Source organism: Dromaius novaehollandiae, chromosome 5 (genome assembly GCF_036370855.1).
Source record: "Dromaius novaehollandiae isolate bDroNov1 chromosome 5, bDroNov1.hap1, whole genome shotgun sequence".
Classification (NCBI taxonomy): Eukaryota; Metazoa; Chordata; class Aves; order Casuariiformes; family Dromaiidae; genus Dromaius; species Dromaius novaehollandiae.
This window is the reverse complement of record NC_088102.1, coordinates 9,492,916-9,508,395: the sequence shown is the minus strand read 5'-3', so window position 1 is coordinate 9,508,395 and position 15,480 is coordinate 9,492,916. Positions and strand designations below refer to the sequence as shown.

The 15,480-nt window shown below is 42.0% G+C and overlaps 1 protein-coding gene across 2 annotated transcripts in view; it reads right to left on the bottom strand.

Annotated features, from left to right (window-relative positions):
- Nucleotides 1-8,126: 8,126 nt before the first annotated feature.
- Nucleotides 8,127-15,480, bottom strand: part of BRF1 (BRF1 RNA polymerase III transcription initiation factor subunit) — a 172,658-nt gene continuing 165,304 nt past the window's right edge. For both annotated transcript variants that reach the window (XM_064511970.1, XM_064511971.1), the window contains 2 exons: nucleotides 13,909-14,077; nucleotides 8,127-11,950 (listed from right to left, as the gene is read on the bottom strand). In XM_064511970.1, the coding sequence (XP_064368040.1) occupies nucleotides 11,913-11,950; nucleotides 13,909-14,077 (207 nt within the window). In that variant the 3' untranslated portion in view covers nucleotides 8,127-11,912. The remainder of the gene's footprint in view (nucleotides 11,951-13,908; nucleotides 14,078-15,480) is intronic.

The window sequence follows — 15,480 nt, the reverse complement described above, 5'->3', positions numbered from 1 at the left end:
CGTGAGTGCTACTTAACAGCCTTAGAAACATTTGCCCTGCCTATCGTGAAGTGGGAAATAAACAAATTATTAATCTAAGATATTTATGAGCCAACATTTTACAATGCCAAGTCAGCCTGGCTATATATCAAAAGCTCTTTTGTGTTGTTTTGCGGCACATGATGGCTGGTTAATAGCAAGAGAGAGGCATTCAGTTTGAAACAAGTAGGTCTTAAAACAGAGGTTGAGACACATGAGAAGTAGGATTTCCTTACCCAGCACAAGGTAAGCACCAGGCAGACAGCTCTGTCCCCACAACTCACCCTCAGCTCCCTTTATATTCAATGGAGGGGAAACAGACAACTCTAGGGAGGCATCAAGCAAAGATGACTACTTTAAACAAGGCAAAACGTTCCTAGAGTCTAGCGCTCTACAGCGTAGGTGCTTACATGTGGCCATGGCTGGCCCTGCTAGATCCCAGAGCAGTGAATTTGGAGGTCAGTGTGGTAAATAGGACAGAGTAAAGGTATATAGTCAAAATAGAACAAGAATCTAAGTGAGACCCTGTAGGCTTTTGCACAAGTTGGAGGCCATGGAAAAGTGTATTTGTCTGTTCCCAGAACAATGAGACCTAGAAGCCAGCCCAGCTAGAATGGTCTTTCTTCATCCATCTGAAATGGTAGAGGTCCATCTTCCCCCTTCACCATCATGTAAGTCAGTAATGTAATTTGAGAGAACAAGGAAAGAATTTGGCAATGCAACCTCTACGGTTATAACCCTGACAGACCCAGCAGAAGTGAGCTAACTTTCATTCTGAAAGAGTCACAACACCGTGGCTGGCAATTTGCCACTCATTGGCCCCATGACTGCAAGAAGTGCCCATGCCAGGGCTTAAGGGATGTTCTCATCACGCAGTGCATCTGCCTCTGGGTGTTGAGATGCTTCTCTTTTGTATCTTATAAATGGAGAAATTGTTTTCTCTTGGTGAATGCCCTTCCCTTCAGGATAGGCCTCCACAGAAATACCTGCTCTGGGACAGAGAAAATACAGCTAAGTTTTACTGCCTATCCCCATTGAGCAGCAAAACATGGCAAAGGTCTTTATTTTCGAAGAGTAGCCCAAGAGCCGATGGAGAGGACCGTAGAGACGGTGGCAAAATGACAGTGAATGTCCCCCATCTGCTCTTGAACATTAGTATTGCAAAGCACAGGAGAAGCTGAAGGGCTAGTACTTCCCTCAATACAGAGGAACCTTTGCTATTGGATCCTAAAGGGCAGTTGATCTTTCAGAGCTCCTGAGCAGCAGGGCAGGGAAATACACTGCTGTTAGAAGAAGAAACCATGTTCGTGTCAAGTCTTTGGAGCTCACAGGGCTTTTCAGAGCAACTGTTAGGATCCGAGGGTCTCAGAACTACAGAAATTCTGTTCTGCTGAGTGTTTATGTCCCAGGAAACTTTCCTATAATCTCTTCTATACGTTGCTGTACTGACAACAAAAGGGCATTTCTAGCATGTCCATCATGATAGCTCCTAGCTATGTTAATGCACATTATTTCTTGATGGTCTGCATGTGATCCTACTTGCTCTATCCAGAAAGGTGAAGGCTTTTCCTTAATTATCTGTATAGTGTATACATCTGCAAGACTTTTCCAATTCTGAAGAATGACTTTTAAGTCAGCTAGATCCAGAAAACATAGGAGGACAAAGGTCTCCAGCAGCATAAAAAGCTGATGTTGAAGTCTGATAAGGTGTAACAAGGTAAGAAGTCCAGGGGAGGAACAAAGGGTTAGAAAGACTAACAAGGTAGCCAGTACTTGCTCATTTAGTAGTTATTTTTTGTTGCTTTTGGCAAGCTTGATCCATCTTTTGATATGTTCAGGGACACAGCCAAATCCTCTGGCTGTGCAACTAAATCACCACATGATCCTCACTCCCTGCTCCAGTGGTGCCAAGACCTGGCCCAGCCAAAACAAACCCTTGGAGAAAGCAGGCCTGAATATGAGCATCCACTCACTTAAAAACCAGCAAACAAGTACCTGCATATTTAAAGGGATGTAAACTCTTTTGTCCTTAACTGGATGTTCCAGATACAAGTATATACATTATGAGACAGCTCCCACCTCTGAAGAATGCAGTACTGACAGCTAGTGAAAGAAATGCAGACCTACAAGAACCACCGAGGCCTTGAAAGGTTGGTTTGTCAACAACCGTGTTCCTACCCGCCTTCAGCACAAGCATCTTACACCTCAGCAAATTTAGCAAGGGTGGGAGAAGAAAGCCAAGACTCACAGGGAGGTCCCACAGGGACAGGGTCTCAGGAGTCTAATGTCTCCTTCTTATTATTCCAGCACACTGTTGATGCTGACATCCAGAAAGAGAGATGGTCAAAAAGTGTAGGCTCACTGTGATCCTGCCTGCAAAAGAACTGCCTGTAAACTTCCAAAAAAGTCTCTTGACCATGGAAATGGAATGAGGGAACTTTACAAGAAATGTAATATTTCTCCTGAACTGCATCAAGTTAATGACATTTCACTCTCCCTTTGTACCTCTGTAAATCATGGAGTGACTATGGAACTCAATGATGTTACACTGATGTATAATCACTCTCAGGAGAGAACCAGCTGGCATAAATCAGTCTGTTCTATTTCCTTGTACATGTAATCTGGTGCCAAGCTCCACCAAAACAAGGAGAAAACTTCCCCAAGATTTTCCAAAGGCAATAGTCTGCTGAAGCGTAACTTTAAAAGCCTGCCATTAAACTTTTCTTCATCTCATTAAAATGACTTGCAAAACCATCTGCTAGCTAATAAAGACTTTTTAAAGCTTTAATATTGTATTTTATAATGAAATATACTAAGGGGAACACAGGACATGTATTTAGAAAGACAGAATGGCAACAATCTGCTGTTCTTTCACTTAAAACCAATGATGTTCACTCCCATGACTAATTAAAGAGACTCAAGACTTCAGCCCTTTGAACATTTCTTGTACAAATCTCGTAATTCCTGAATGTATCCACGTTTTTATTCAGACTGCTCACAGACACTGTAGTATTGCTGATATCACACTGTTTTCAAGTTAAAAAAACAAAGATTTCACTTTCATGTCTAACTCCATTCCATTTTGTTAACATTTTACACATGGCAATCCCTGGAATCTGTAATAAAACAAATATTTGAGGTGTAGTTTTGCTTCCTCCAGAGACTTTTTCTCTTTTTACTGGTAGAGAGGTGACCATGAAGTAGGACTTCCACCTAGCCATAAGGGTAACTCTGTGGCACCAGATTCAGTCTCGCCGAGCACCAATGACTGGCACCAGCTGAGAATGCAGCCTGAGGTTTTCATGAGCTGCCATCCTGCTCTTGTCCCTAAATCTCTCCCCTGGCACTGGTAAAGAAGCAAGTACCCATCACTCCTGCTTTCCAGTTAAACTCGTGTCTCCCTACAGCTATGTCATGCTCCTAGCTCAGCCCTTTCTCACATGTTGCACCCATCCTCTTCTTTATGGTTGTCTTTTTTGGTACTCCTAGATGTTACTGTGACAGGGATGTTGCTCCTCTCTGGACTGGTATCACAATATTTGCAATATCGACTAACACATGCAAAAGGAAAGTAGTATTGCCAGGAATTATTTTACAATGTCCTTCTATTCCAAAAATGCCAGTGATTGGTACCTTACAGAGAAAGGCAAAAAACAGACAGGCATTAAGGGTCTAAAGGTAAAGAGAACTTAGCAGCCCTCTCCCAATTTGCCAAAAGCCCATAGCAGGTCTGGATTCCCTCAGCTCCCACGTTAGTTACGTTCCTTAAATTACCAACAAGAAACCCAAGAAATATATATATAGTATGCAAGAAATAAGAAATTTAGGTAAGATATATGAAACAGAGAGAAAAGTGGCAGCAATCACATGCAAAAAAATGGGTTAAAACCCAGAACAGCTGTACTGCCCTCTCTCAAGGGAAAGGAGCTGCTTCTGTGTCATCTGACTCCCTCTGCCCACAGAGCTTCAGATCTGGGCCAGACCTGGCAGAGAGTATGTTACAGTCACTAGCAAGGGAAGAGCTAGTTGGCTTCATGCCCGTGTGAACAGTTAACAGTGAAGAATAAGGGAAAGCACAGGGAGCCGTTTGAGGGAGCCATCTGGGATGGAGGAATTTCAGGACACAGCTTACCAGAGCTGTCTCCTCCATCACGTTCACTGCTTGCTCCACCACCTCCAATATGGGACAGCCCTGGCTCAGTCACCTGGAGCAACTGGTGCTTTCACGCTCCAAGTCTCACCACGATTCTCCATCTGTGCTGTTTTCTCCCTCCCCCCCCTTTCTTGTACCATTTAACATCTCTGTTCTTCAGCAGTGATTACTCACTCCTACTGGGCACTGAGGATTGCTTAGCAGGAAAGCTGCAATCCCTGGCACAGTCACTGCCGTTTACAATAATGGAGGGAGTAACCAAAAAAAAAAAAACCAAACAAACAACTCCCCCCCCTTTTTTTTGGTTTGGAAGCCATCCTATTCCTCCAGTCAATCCAAGATCTATCCAAGAATTCAGTCATAGCTGACCTTTGCTGGGAAAGCAGGGCTTGAAATGATACTGGGAGAGCCACAGCCTTTCTTTCCCCCAAATCTTAGCTGAACTCTGTAACTGCACTGTACTCCACCTACTTTTATGTTCCCTTCAGGTGTCGCAGAGACTGCTCTCAATCAGCTCTCCGGGAGGGTGAGGTCCAGCAGCTGGGCACACAGATGGTCCCTGCTGCTAATCATCCTTCTGAGCGCAGGTGCTGTAGCAGTCGAGATGGCTAAATTGAGGGGACTGATCAGCGGGCTGAACGCAGCCCTAGGGACCCCCAGCCTACCTCTCTGCACAGTGGTATTAATACAACTGCTTTTCCCCACTCATGTCTGCAGCAGGCTGGGGCAAATGTAATCTAATAATAGCTGTACCCCATCAAGCACAGTCACCTGAGATGCAGCCCCCTCACACTATTATTATACCCACAGACAACAGCAATACTCGGGGGTTTTGCTGGGCTGCTTTACAGGGGTTGGCACTGCTCCTGTGTATCAAGACCTCTGGCTTCTGAAGCCAGGAGAGATCTGAAAATCCATGCCTGTGTGGGTGCCAAGCACAGTGGCTAACAGTTTTTTAGATCCCATTTTATTAATACAGTTCAGCCAGCTCCTCTGAATCAGTATGAAATATATAGGGACAATCGACAAGATGGAAGATCTTGCATCTTACCTGCACACAGCAAATTCACTCAGACTTTTCCTCTTGGTGTTGGATAGTTCAGAAAGAAAACACAATGATTCACATAACACTAATTTGCTGTTGGAAACCATGGAGCTTATGGTAGGTCCTACTGATTTAATGTAGCATGCAGCAGTAGCAATTTCCCAGTGGCCTTACATAACAGTTTGCTTGAAAACAGTGACTACAGTTTTGAAACCATTTGCTTTAGCTATATTTTACCCTGTGACAACCCATGAATCTTACTTGAATTGTTTGGGTATGTATGTGTAGACTCTCCTTTGGTGAGCTCTCTGAATACAGGGAGGAATCAAAGCACATATAGGGATTAAGCCTGTTTCCCAGACACGATGCTGCTCTGAAGAATCATTATTCAATTAGATACATGTCAGAGTAGTCTATTACCACCTAGAGAGAGATAGTTTTGACAGCCACAGCCATTCTCATGCAGAGCTAAAGCGGAATGCATTATGTGCTGTGCGCTGTAGTCGTATCACCGCAGAAGTTCCTTCTCTCATTTATTTTAACATCAGCAGAATAGGTAACTTCATTCTCCTAGTTAATTAGGAAAGGCAGTAGGATGCGCTTGACAAACAGAATAAGCAGCAGTACGGTTTGGCTTTGGGCGATGTACCACAATATCCGAAACTACTTTTACCCCAGAGCACTTTCCTCCTTTCCTCTCCTACCACTGTCACCTCTTGGGACTGCCATTAATGGCATGGATCCTCAACTGCTGTAAACCAGCAAAGCTCTTGTTGCCTGACGCAACGTCGCAGGAACTGTATGAATTTACAGCAACTGTAATATCTATCATGGATATCTGTATGTGGCCATATTTTTTAAATTATTCCATTGCATTTTTAGGAACCTAAGATCCCTCACTATGAAAAGACACAGATCACACTCTTCACATGAGACTTCTCAAAATGTTTGCTCCAAAATCCTTGTGTGCATAAGCATATTTAACTGATACCAGGATTAGCACCTCTGCAAGAAAGGCCAGGTAGTCTGCCTGATCCTTTCCTCAATTACCCCACTAAGGAGACCCACATCAGTAGAGTTTTAGAGAATCTGCTGGCTACAAGACACACTTGACCACGTCTGCATCAGCCTTGAGTATTATCTCCCACTGCGTACTACTGCTCTGCAGGAAGGTGGTACCACAAAGCCAACTTGGGCTTTACAGTCAGTGGTTTGGTCTATTTTTTTGTTATGGTTATAAAAATTCAGAGTTGAGAAATGAACATGTCCCTTTTTTCCTGAAATCTTAGCAGTTTCTTCTTCAGGAATAATTCACTATAGGCAGGGGGAGAGCAGGAAATGTCTGCACAAAACAGGTAATCCACGTGCTGAGCCCGTGGTGGGGAACGCTGTGATCTATTAATCTGAAGTACAGCTCTGTGGGCAGCTGGCATCTGAGGCTAGGATTAGAAATCACTTTTAATGTCACTCAGTGGGCTGGGCCACTAGTCTATAAATGATGGGGATGGTGCAGGATGTACCATGAAACAAAAGGAGTCATGAACTTTCGTGTGCAAAACGGACACCACTTCCTCACCTCTGTTGCTGCCAAGCTGTAGCTTTTCTGCCTGTTAATCTCCCTGCATAAATACCTTTTACCTTCCCCACAGAAGAGCAGTGATGAAAAATTACCGGGTAAGCACAGTGTTCATTGTGTTGCTTTTCATTGCTTTGTTCACATTACTCTAATTTGATGTATTTTTCCGGTTTTGAAGAACTGAGAAAGCTTACTCAGAGCACGAAGAGCAGTGAGAAAGCATTCTTGTCGCAATTTCGCAATACAGACATAATAAAATGACTGCCATCCTGGTGTATCGTGCGATGCCACTTGTACCACTGCCAACTCATACAATAACAAATATAAGATTCAGACTAGAAGTCATTAAATCCTTTGCTTGTAGAGGCACACAGCAAGACGAGAATTTCAGTGCACATTTTTATGAAATGTATATGCCTCCCTCATTTCCAAGAACATGCAAACTCCCCAAAGAATAAAACAATTAAGATAAGGGAACTCACCAAATAAATTTATTATGCTCTAAGTCATGCATTTTAACCCAGCTTGACTTCTTGAGCACTTCGTCTTGCTCACTGAACAAACACCACTCATCAAGACCACAGCCAGGTTTCAGAGCTGGCAAAGGAATAATATGCTATAACTCTTCTTACACAAGTGACTGGACCAGACAATTAAAATTGTCTCTTCCGTTGTAAAATACACGAACCTAAGAATAAGCATGCTATGATCTACTGATGACAAATGAAGCTAAAATAAAGCTTCACTAGATTTGACACATTGTGAAGTAATTCTTGGACTGGATTATACTTAATCCTTTATCAAAACTACTGTTAACTGTCCTACTATATGCTAAAACTTTGCAATTGACATTCCTGAGAATCCAATAGTAGTTCCACTTCCAGAAAAAAAAACAGAATGAGCAAACACCAAAGTGTGCAAAGGGTAGATGTGGATTTTGGCCTCCAAATTGTGGTATCCAGATGTTGGTAAAATAACATGATTTTAAATTCAGCGTACGCCTTCTCTGTCAAGGTGCAGCCTTTCAGAAAGAAGCACTGGAACAGTTCCACTAAGCACACATACTACATATTGCACGCACATTTGGTTAATGATGTAGCTTGGTGGAAAAACCTTGTTAATGTTATGCAGTTTACAGAAACTATCTACATTTATCAGTGGAACAATATTTTGTAAAACACACTTGCCTGATTAGACATGTCTTCCCTTTTAGAGACGAAAGCAAGCTCCAGATTACAAATTTTGTCCACTATCAACCAATCACGCAGCAATCAAAAACAAGCATTCAGAGGAATGCAGATAAAAGAATCAGAAATTAGCAAGAGAGCATCATAAAAGATGGGATATGCAAGGGTTTTACTTTTTTATTTACAGCAAATATATTACAGTAAAAAAGCTTAACATGGCTCATATTGTGATAGTGTAAGGAAGATACATATGCTTACATCAAACAGGTTTAATTTCCTTGGCACTAACTGAACAAAATGCATGGATTCAACACAAAAATAAGAAACAGAACATTTATTAGGCAAATTCTAGGCTAACTGTATACATCTGTGACTAGAGTTTCAATGCAATCCAAAGAGAATACAAATAAGCCATCAGGATGGCAAGAACTTTTTAGATGAACATGTTTAACCTTCAAGACAGGGCTGTCTGGCACCATTTAAGAGCTGCTGTACTGAACACAGTGATTTTAAAGAAATGTCCTAAATGATTAAGACACTGAAAATGCACTCACCACAGTGAAGAATCCCATTATTTTCATTATTTCTTTCATATTTTATTTCCACAACAGAAGAGTGTTAAAAGGCTGCAATGGCAGACAAGCTGGATGCAACAGCTGGAGGGTTTTGCCTGTCAAACAAAGTGACTTGCAGCAAGAGACATGCTTTATGCAGGAAAACCTATGATATACAGCTTTTGTGGGTTCTGGTAAGAAGATCTAAGAACAACAAATGTTGAAGCCTTCTAATCTCTCTTCATTATAATCAGAATCCTGAAAAAAGCAGGGTCCAAATTACTCCAAGTGAATTTAGGCTCACTTACAAAAAACAAAATTGTCCAGATACATCAACAGTAGTAAATAGAGTTAATGCGGTGTTAATCTTTTTACATTTTAATGACTAGCTATAAAAACAGAAACTAGCATGTTCTAATCTGTTTACATTTCCTGAGCTTAGTTAAATCAAGAAGGAATGAACATTATAAAAATCCCAGTAAGTCACCAATAAATTAAAAATGTACATAACCACTATAACAGTTTGAGAATCCTTACAATGCACAGAGTGAAATCTCCGTATCTGACACCATGGCCTTTTCCTTCAGGGCCCCTGTACAGAAACCCACTCCATTAACTTCACCAGCAATATTGAGATGCTATGGAATTGCGGATCTATTTGTGCTCTCGAAGCGCCCTTCTAGCAGACTATGTGATAGCCTTTTCTAATCGAATCACACGAGAGCATTCAAAACCTGCAAGTTTTTACCCTGTCCTCAACAGACACACATCGTCTACTTCCAGTGCAGAAGATACTGTTCCCAGAAACCCAATGTGTTACTGAAATTCAAGTTTACTAGCAGTAGGTATTTAAGGGGACTCTCAGCTCTCGCACATAATGTCACTACATTGGCAGCAGGCTTGGTATTCTGTTGGGGGAACAAACCAACGAAAACCTACACAGAAAACTGCAGGAAAGACCCTTAGCAATAAAGAACTCGTCTTAGTGGCTTCCTTAAGAGCCAACATTATGCATTTGAGAAAAGCACTCGACCTACATGAGTCATAAGCATGTTTATTTATGCATGTTTATTTCCTGCATAGAGCATAATGTGTACCTTGGAATAAAACCCAAGCTTTGAGAGTATCCTGAGAGCATGGGTATTTGTAATAGTGCTATCGGCAGATTACTTCAAACCAAATGCAGATACTCAGCTGTCTCAAAGACTTGCAGACCATGAATTTTGATAGTACAAAGCCATTTTTTCTAATTGTCTGCTTATAGCATGATTCTGAATTCATGGTGTAGATAAAAGAGAGGTAGAAAGGTTTATCTCCTCAATATAATTTTCCATGCAGCATTTATAAAATATCAGGAAAAAATCCATAGCTTTTTGGTAAAAATGCCAGCTTTCCCCCTAAGAATTATATGCAATCGCCTCTTTCTCACTGAAGATCCACAAATTAAATAACTGAAATCTGGTTCGGAAGAGCTTTACTTCCCATCAGCCTCACCACACCACTTTTGTTACCAAGTGCCGGTGTTAACAGAGCCATTGCAGAAATATTCCTATTCAGGGCTCAGAAACATCTAGCAAATACAACCTAGCCACAGACTACATTTACCAGCCAAAAAATATCAAATCTGTTCCTAAAAAAAGCACTCACTCTTGCTCTACTTACACGTCCCCTCTTACGCATGCTACTGAGAGGGTCAGAAGAGGTACAGAAGGTCGCATGCCCCTTCCCCTCTTCGGCGACTGCTACAGGTACGAGCACTCTCTGTTCCTACCTCTGTCGCTCCAGCTGGCAGCAGTCAGGACATTTTCCCAAATCAGCTTCTACTCCTCCCTGAAGGAACCACCACTATCCACCCTCCATGGGGTCGGGGGGCAATGAACGATGCTGTTTTGATGAGTGCTCCTCAAAAAGGGTAGGAAGGACAAGCTGGCCAGGAAAAAGAGCTTAACAGAAGCCACATCAGTAAGATAAACATCCATTTCTTCCTGGTGTAAGATAAGTCTGCAACACAGTACACTTTCTTCATTTCGCTAGTTGAGGGAGGGAGATGAAAACACCTTAGCTCCTGTAGTTGCAACCATCAAGACCTCGATCCAATGTGTACCGCATCTTTCACTGAATGGAGAGCCTCGGGCCCTAGCAGTGGCAGGGAAAGGCAAAGTCAACAGAGTGAGATCCGGCAATAACAGCTCCATCTGTGATCGCCGGTCCTCCAGCACTGTGAAGGCTGGCTTCTGGATGAGAAGGACCAGCCTGTTGACATTTAGGGGCTCACAAGGCTAGAGTTCTAGCTTATTCAAGTAACAGCAATTATTCGAAGGGGGGATTTAAGCTGTAAAAGTCAGGCTGCTGTATGGTGACCTTTAATTTACCCACAGAAAGTTAAATAAATTACATTAAATTAAATTCAGCCAAAGCAGATGCTAGCTTATTTATTAAAAAGCTCATTTTTTTCTTTCTTTTGACTGGTTTTAGAGAAAGGCAGCTCTAGGGAGCAGGCCTGCACTCTTAAGTCAGTCGAACAAGAGCAGGTCAACAGGGACAGTCAGAGTCACTTTCCTGCAGCAATACCAGCCTTTACGATACACAGCTGGCCCTAGGGACAGCCAAGAAAGCCACGTGACCAAGGCATTATCTCCTGCTTTCCCTATATGCTTCTTGCCTCTCCCAGACTTTCTCCGTCTTTCCATAGGAATAGCACCCGACTCACAGTGGAAGACAACTCCCATGGCAACACTGCCTTCTGCTGTAATGCCTTTTAAGAAATCTGTGGATTGATTAATATAAAGAAGTATTTACTTCATTTCGGAGGAACAGATACTGCCCTAGAAATATATAATTTGTCATTAACTTCGATAGGTTTGGGTAAGGAAGCTTGCGTACAGTAACAAGGTCATGTCTGCAATAAAAGTTGGAAATATTTTCTTTTCAGTTGTAGCGTTGTAAGCAAATTAATCCAAGTGTACTCAAATAATCAACAGGGAGGCTTCTCTTCTTCACCTGTCCTTCCATACACTCCCTTTCAACAGCACACCTAAAGCACAGTCAGATAAATAAGGGATGTGTTGCTTCCAGCCACACATGCTTTATACAAAGTCGATTTTCTTTTGTTCTCTGAAACGTTCCTCCCATCAGTTCCATCCTAAAACATGATCCACTGAACTAAAAAAAAATATTCAAGTACAAACCCAAACTTTATTGCTGGGTTACGGATCAATGTAAACTAACCAGAGTCAACGCCAGACTAAAATTCGCTTTACAACAGTAAGGATTGTTCGACTATATTTTGCTGACCGAAGACAACTTCTTTCACCATTCATACAGCTTGAAGATCTGCTGGGAACAAGACACAGCCCACGTCTTTTGGAAGTAAATGGGACTAGTAGCCATCATCATCCTCCAGATCACAGCCATAATCTGGAAAACACACAGACAAATGCATATAAAAATGCAAATGTTCCCAGGTAGATGAAAGATACAATGAAAATATTTTTACTCTCGTGTTGTTGCCCTGCTGTGTAACTAGATGGTAAGTTTAGATTTTAGCAAGCAGTAAGAAAACATGTATTTTCTTATGGCTAAAAACAAAGTTCTCACATGCGCTTTCCTTAATGAAATAAAGTTACTTGTAAGCACGTATGTTCAAATACCTCTTCTCAGTCAATCCTCACTCAAGGATATCTGGCACATGGATATGTGAAATACCAAGTTTAATTTAGAGGTTAAGGTGATCAAGCCAGATTGTCAAAAGTAATTTGGAACATGGTGGCTGATAAGGAGAAGCATACGTTTACAAGTAGGCATGATTCTCACTAGACACGAACATCGAGAAAAAAGCTAGCTTGTTTATATTACTCATGGATTTATAAGCTGAAACTGCGAAAGCTCAGAGGTAACATTCCCATCAGTGTCAAAAGATTCCCAAGAAGTCTTGCAGTGAATCGTGACCAATACAACTGACTCACATCTCCCATAACTACTTCTAGAGGAACAACTTAAAATTTTGCCCAGTCATTACCCAGGGTTTTTTTTCTAAAATGATGCTGATTGCAAAGACTGTGTTGTGTGTGTGTCAGAGAGAAGGCATGTTTGCATGTTTCTAATACATTAATTTCTTTTTCTGTAGCTCCTGAATGAAGCTGACACAGATCTTTTCTGTTGGGAAGTGGAACCTACGGATAACAATTACAAATGACCATTCAGTGAAGTTAATCTTTATATTCCAAATTCAATGTAGTGCAACATTTAATCCAAAGACTCAAACAAATGCTTTGCAGCAGAATCAAGTGTAATCTAAAGTAATTTGCACAGAATGGGTGAAGCTCACCATCTGCAATTCCTGCAGTTATTCCAGACAGACAGGTCTAAAATCCATGAACAAAGCAGTTAGAAAACAGTTAGTTGTTTTGCTGAACAGCTTTGCACACCTGCATTTGAATTCTGGGAATACTCACTTCCTTTTTAATTTTTTTAAACTCTGATTTTTCAGCTGTTGTCCTGACCAGACAGGGAGTAGTGGAATGTTCTCAGAATGGTTTAAAAATAGTAACATTTACAAAGAAAAAAAGCTCAGTGACCTTTATTCTATTTTTGTGGGGGGGTTTATTAATAAACATAGACCCACCCTCCCCTGCATGGGTGCACTTTCTTGGGAACATTATTCTAATAATACATGCAGCCAACGAAGTGTTTTTCCTACGGTTCAGCAATTATTTTCCAGTGGAGAAATCAATTTAAAAGCAACACGCATTTTTATGAAATGTATACATATTGTCCATGAAAGCTAAGTTAATAGTACTGGAAAGACTTCTGTAGTAAATAACATTCCAGTAAGACACTTATTGCTATTTTGCTTTTCCACAATCCAGAATTAGCAACCCTCATTTTAAAAATATTTCTGTATATTTTCAAAGCTTAACTTCTAAGGGGAAGTTTTTAATAAAGGATAAACATAGATGTGTCCAGCTAGGAAAAAAAACACAGCAGAGAGGATACTGCCTTTTCCTGCCAGCACAGAAACCTAATTAAATGAGTGGCTTTGCTGGGAAACCCAAAGAAATTAACACACATCTGTGTGCCATACAGCACGCCATACGTTATCAGCGTGATTTCTGTATTTGGTGAAGAACTCACTCCTCCTATCATTTACCCCCCAAATGGGGTGTGATCATTCATTTTGCTCTGACCTGCATGGCCAGGTCCATAGGGCTCATGTACGATCTGGACAGAGCTGAAGCCAAACTCTGGATGGCGTGAACTGCTGACAGGCAGGGGACAAGCAGGGGAATCCTGTCTGTCCCAAGCCCTGCAACAACAAAGTCCACAGCACAAGTGAAGAAATAACAGGCAGCAATTTAGACAACATCCCAACTTACCATTTCCTCCCATTAACTGCAAGGCGCTCATGCAGTGATCATCATCTTCTTCTATTTCTTCCTCTTCCACCTCCTCATCAGGGTTATAAGCTACTGGGCCACTCTCCACTAGCACAGCTGCTGGTTTTTCTAAGTCAGAGACTTCCGCTTGTGCATTCGGAAAGGTTACCTTGAAAAAAGAGAGGGGACAGTAGAGTAGCCCTTCCTTATATGCAGCATTTGTAGAAAAATGTTAGTAGCTTCCAAATGGCAGGGACAGGACAGCTGGAAGCCCACATCCAATCCTAGAGGCTTAGCTATTCTAGGAAACATTCGAGATGCTCAGTGAAATGTTGCCTCAATGAAAGTCAGGGATAAATATCCACAGTTTTCACATATTTTAGAGCCAGGTAACTGAAATAACCAGAGACAGTGCCAGTAGAACAGGATCCTCCCGCAAGCACAAGGTAAGGCTAAACTGGGAGTGAAGGTTCCTCAGCAGAGCTCTGTGGGCAATCTTACAACCTTTTCCTCATCGTGTTTGACCCTCACAAGGCCTACTACATAATAACAATGCTATCAACAGTTTAATGATAGCAAAAATGTGCTCTTCACGTCAGAAAAAAACCCAACACGTATTGGTTTTGACAGCTATGGTTGGATTTATTTGGAGGCAGAATGAGCTGTGGAACAAACAGCACTCTTCAGACAGTCCTTAATTTTATGGTAGAACACGAGGTTGATAATACATGCCAGTACCTACAACATCATCTATGCAATTCATCAGAATAATCATTTCCAAGCACTAGCTTGGGAATCAATCACTGCCGGGACACATTCCATACATCCATCTACCCATATACTCCAAGGCTAGGCATGTCCTTGAATGCTTGCTACCTTAGGGCCCAAGTGCTTAAGCTTGTAAGCTTGACCTTACAGAAGGGTCAAGAGCTCAGGAGCTGCCTTCAAACATACAGCAGCAGTGCAAGCTGCGAGGAGAGGAGTGAGCAGATATGGAGGGAGGGGGATGGCTGGACAGGGTCCCCTAGGCAGAAAAGTCTCAGCTGGAAAGACTTCCTGGAGGGCAGAAGTCCAAGCACCGGAGCAGTGTGAGAGGAGGAAATGAGGGAGCATCTGCAAAGGTGGAAGAGAGGGAGGAAGAGGGACAGACATAGCAGGTAAGGAAAGAAAGGGAAACACAGCAAGGAGACAGAGATGAACTTGAAAGTGCAAGGCAATCCTGTGTTCAGTTCACTGACTGAGCTAAGGGGAGTGTGGCAACCAGAAGGACCAGTCCTGGCTCCCAAAGCAATGTTGTCTGCCCCAGCATGACCCAGGGTACAAAAAGGGCTCTGAGCTGGCACTCAGGAGCCCTTATTTCCACAGTGTGCTCAATGTAGGCAACTACCTCCCTTACACATGCAGGGAAGAAACATCACAGGAGCTCTGCTTTCTTCACCAGCTGTATAATAAGGTATTTTCACCTCAATTTTGTACTCAGAATATTTTGATTTTATGCACTGTGGCCCAAAAAGGACATCCCATGAGTGGGAACTTGGAGAAGATTAAAGATTAATCATTAACGCTGCTTTG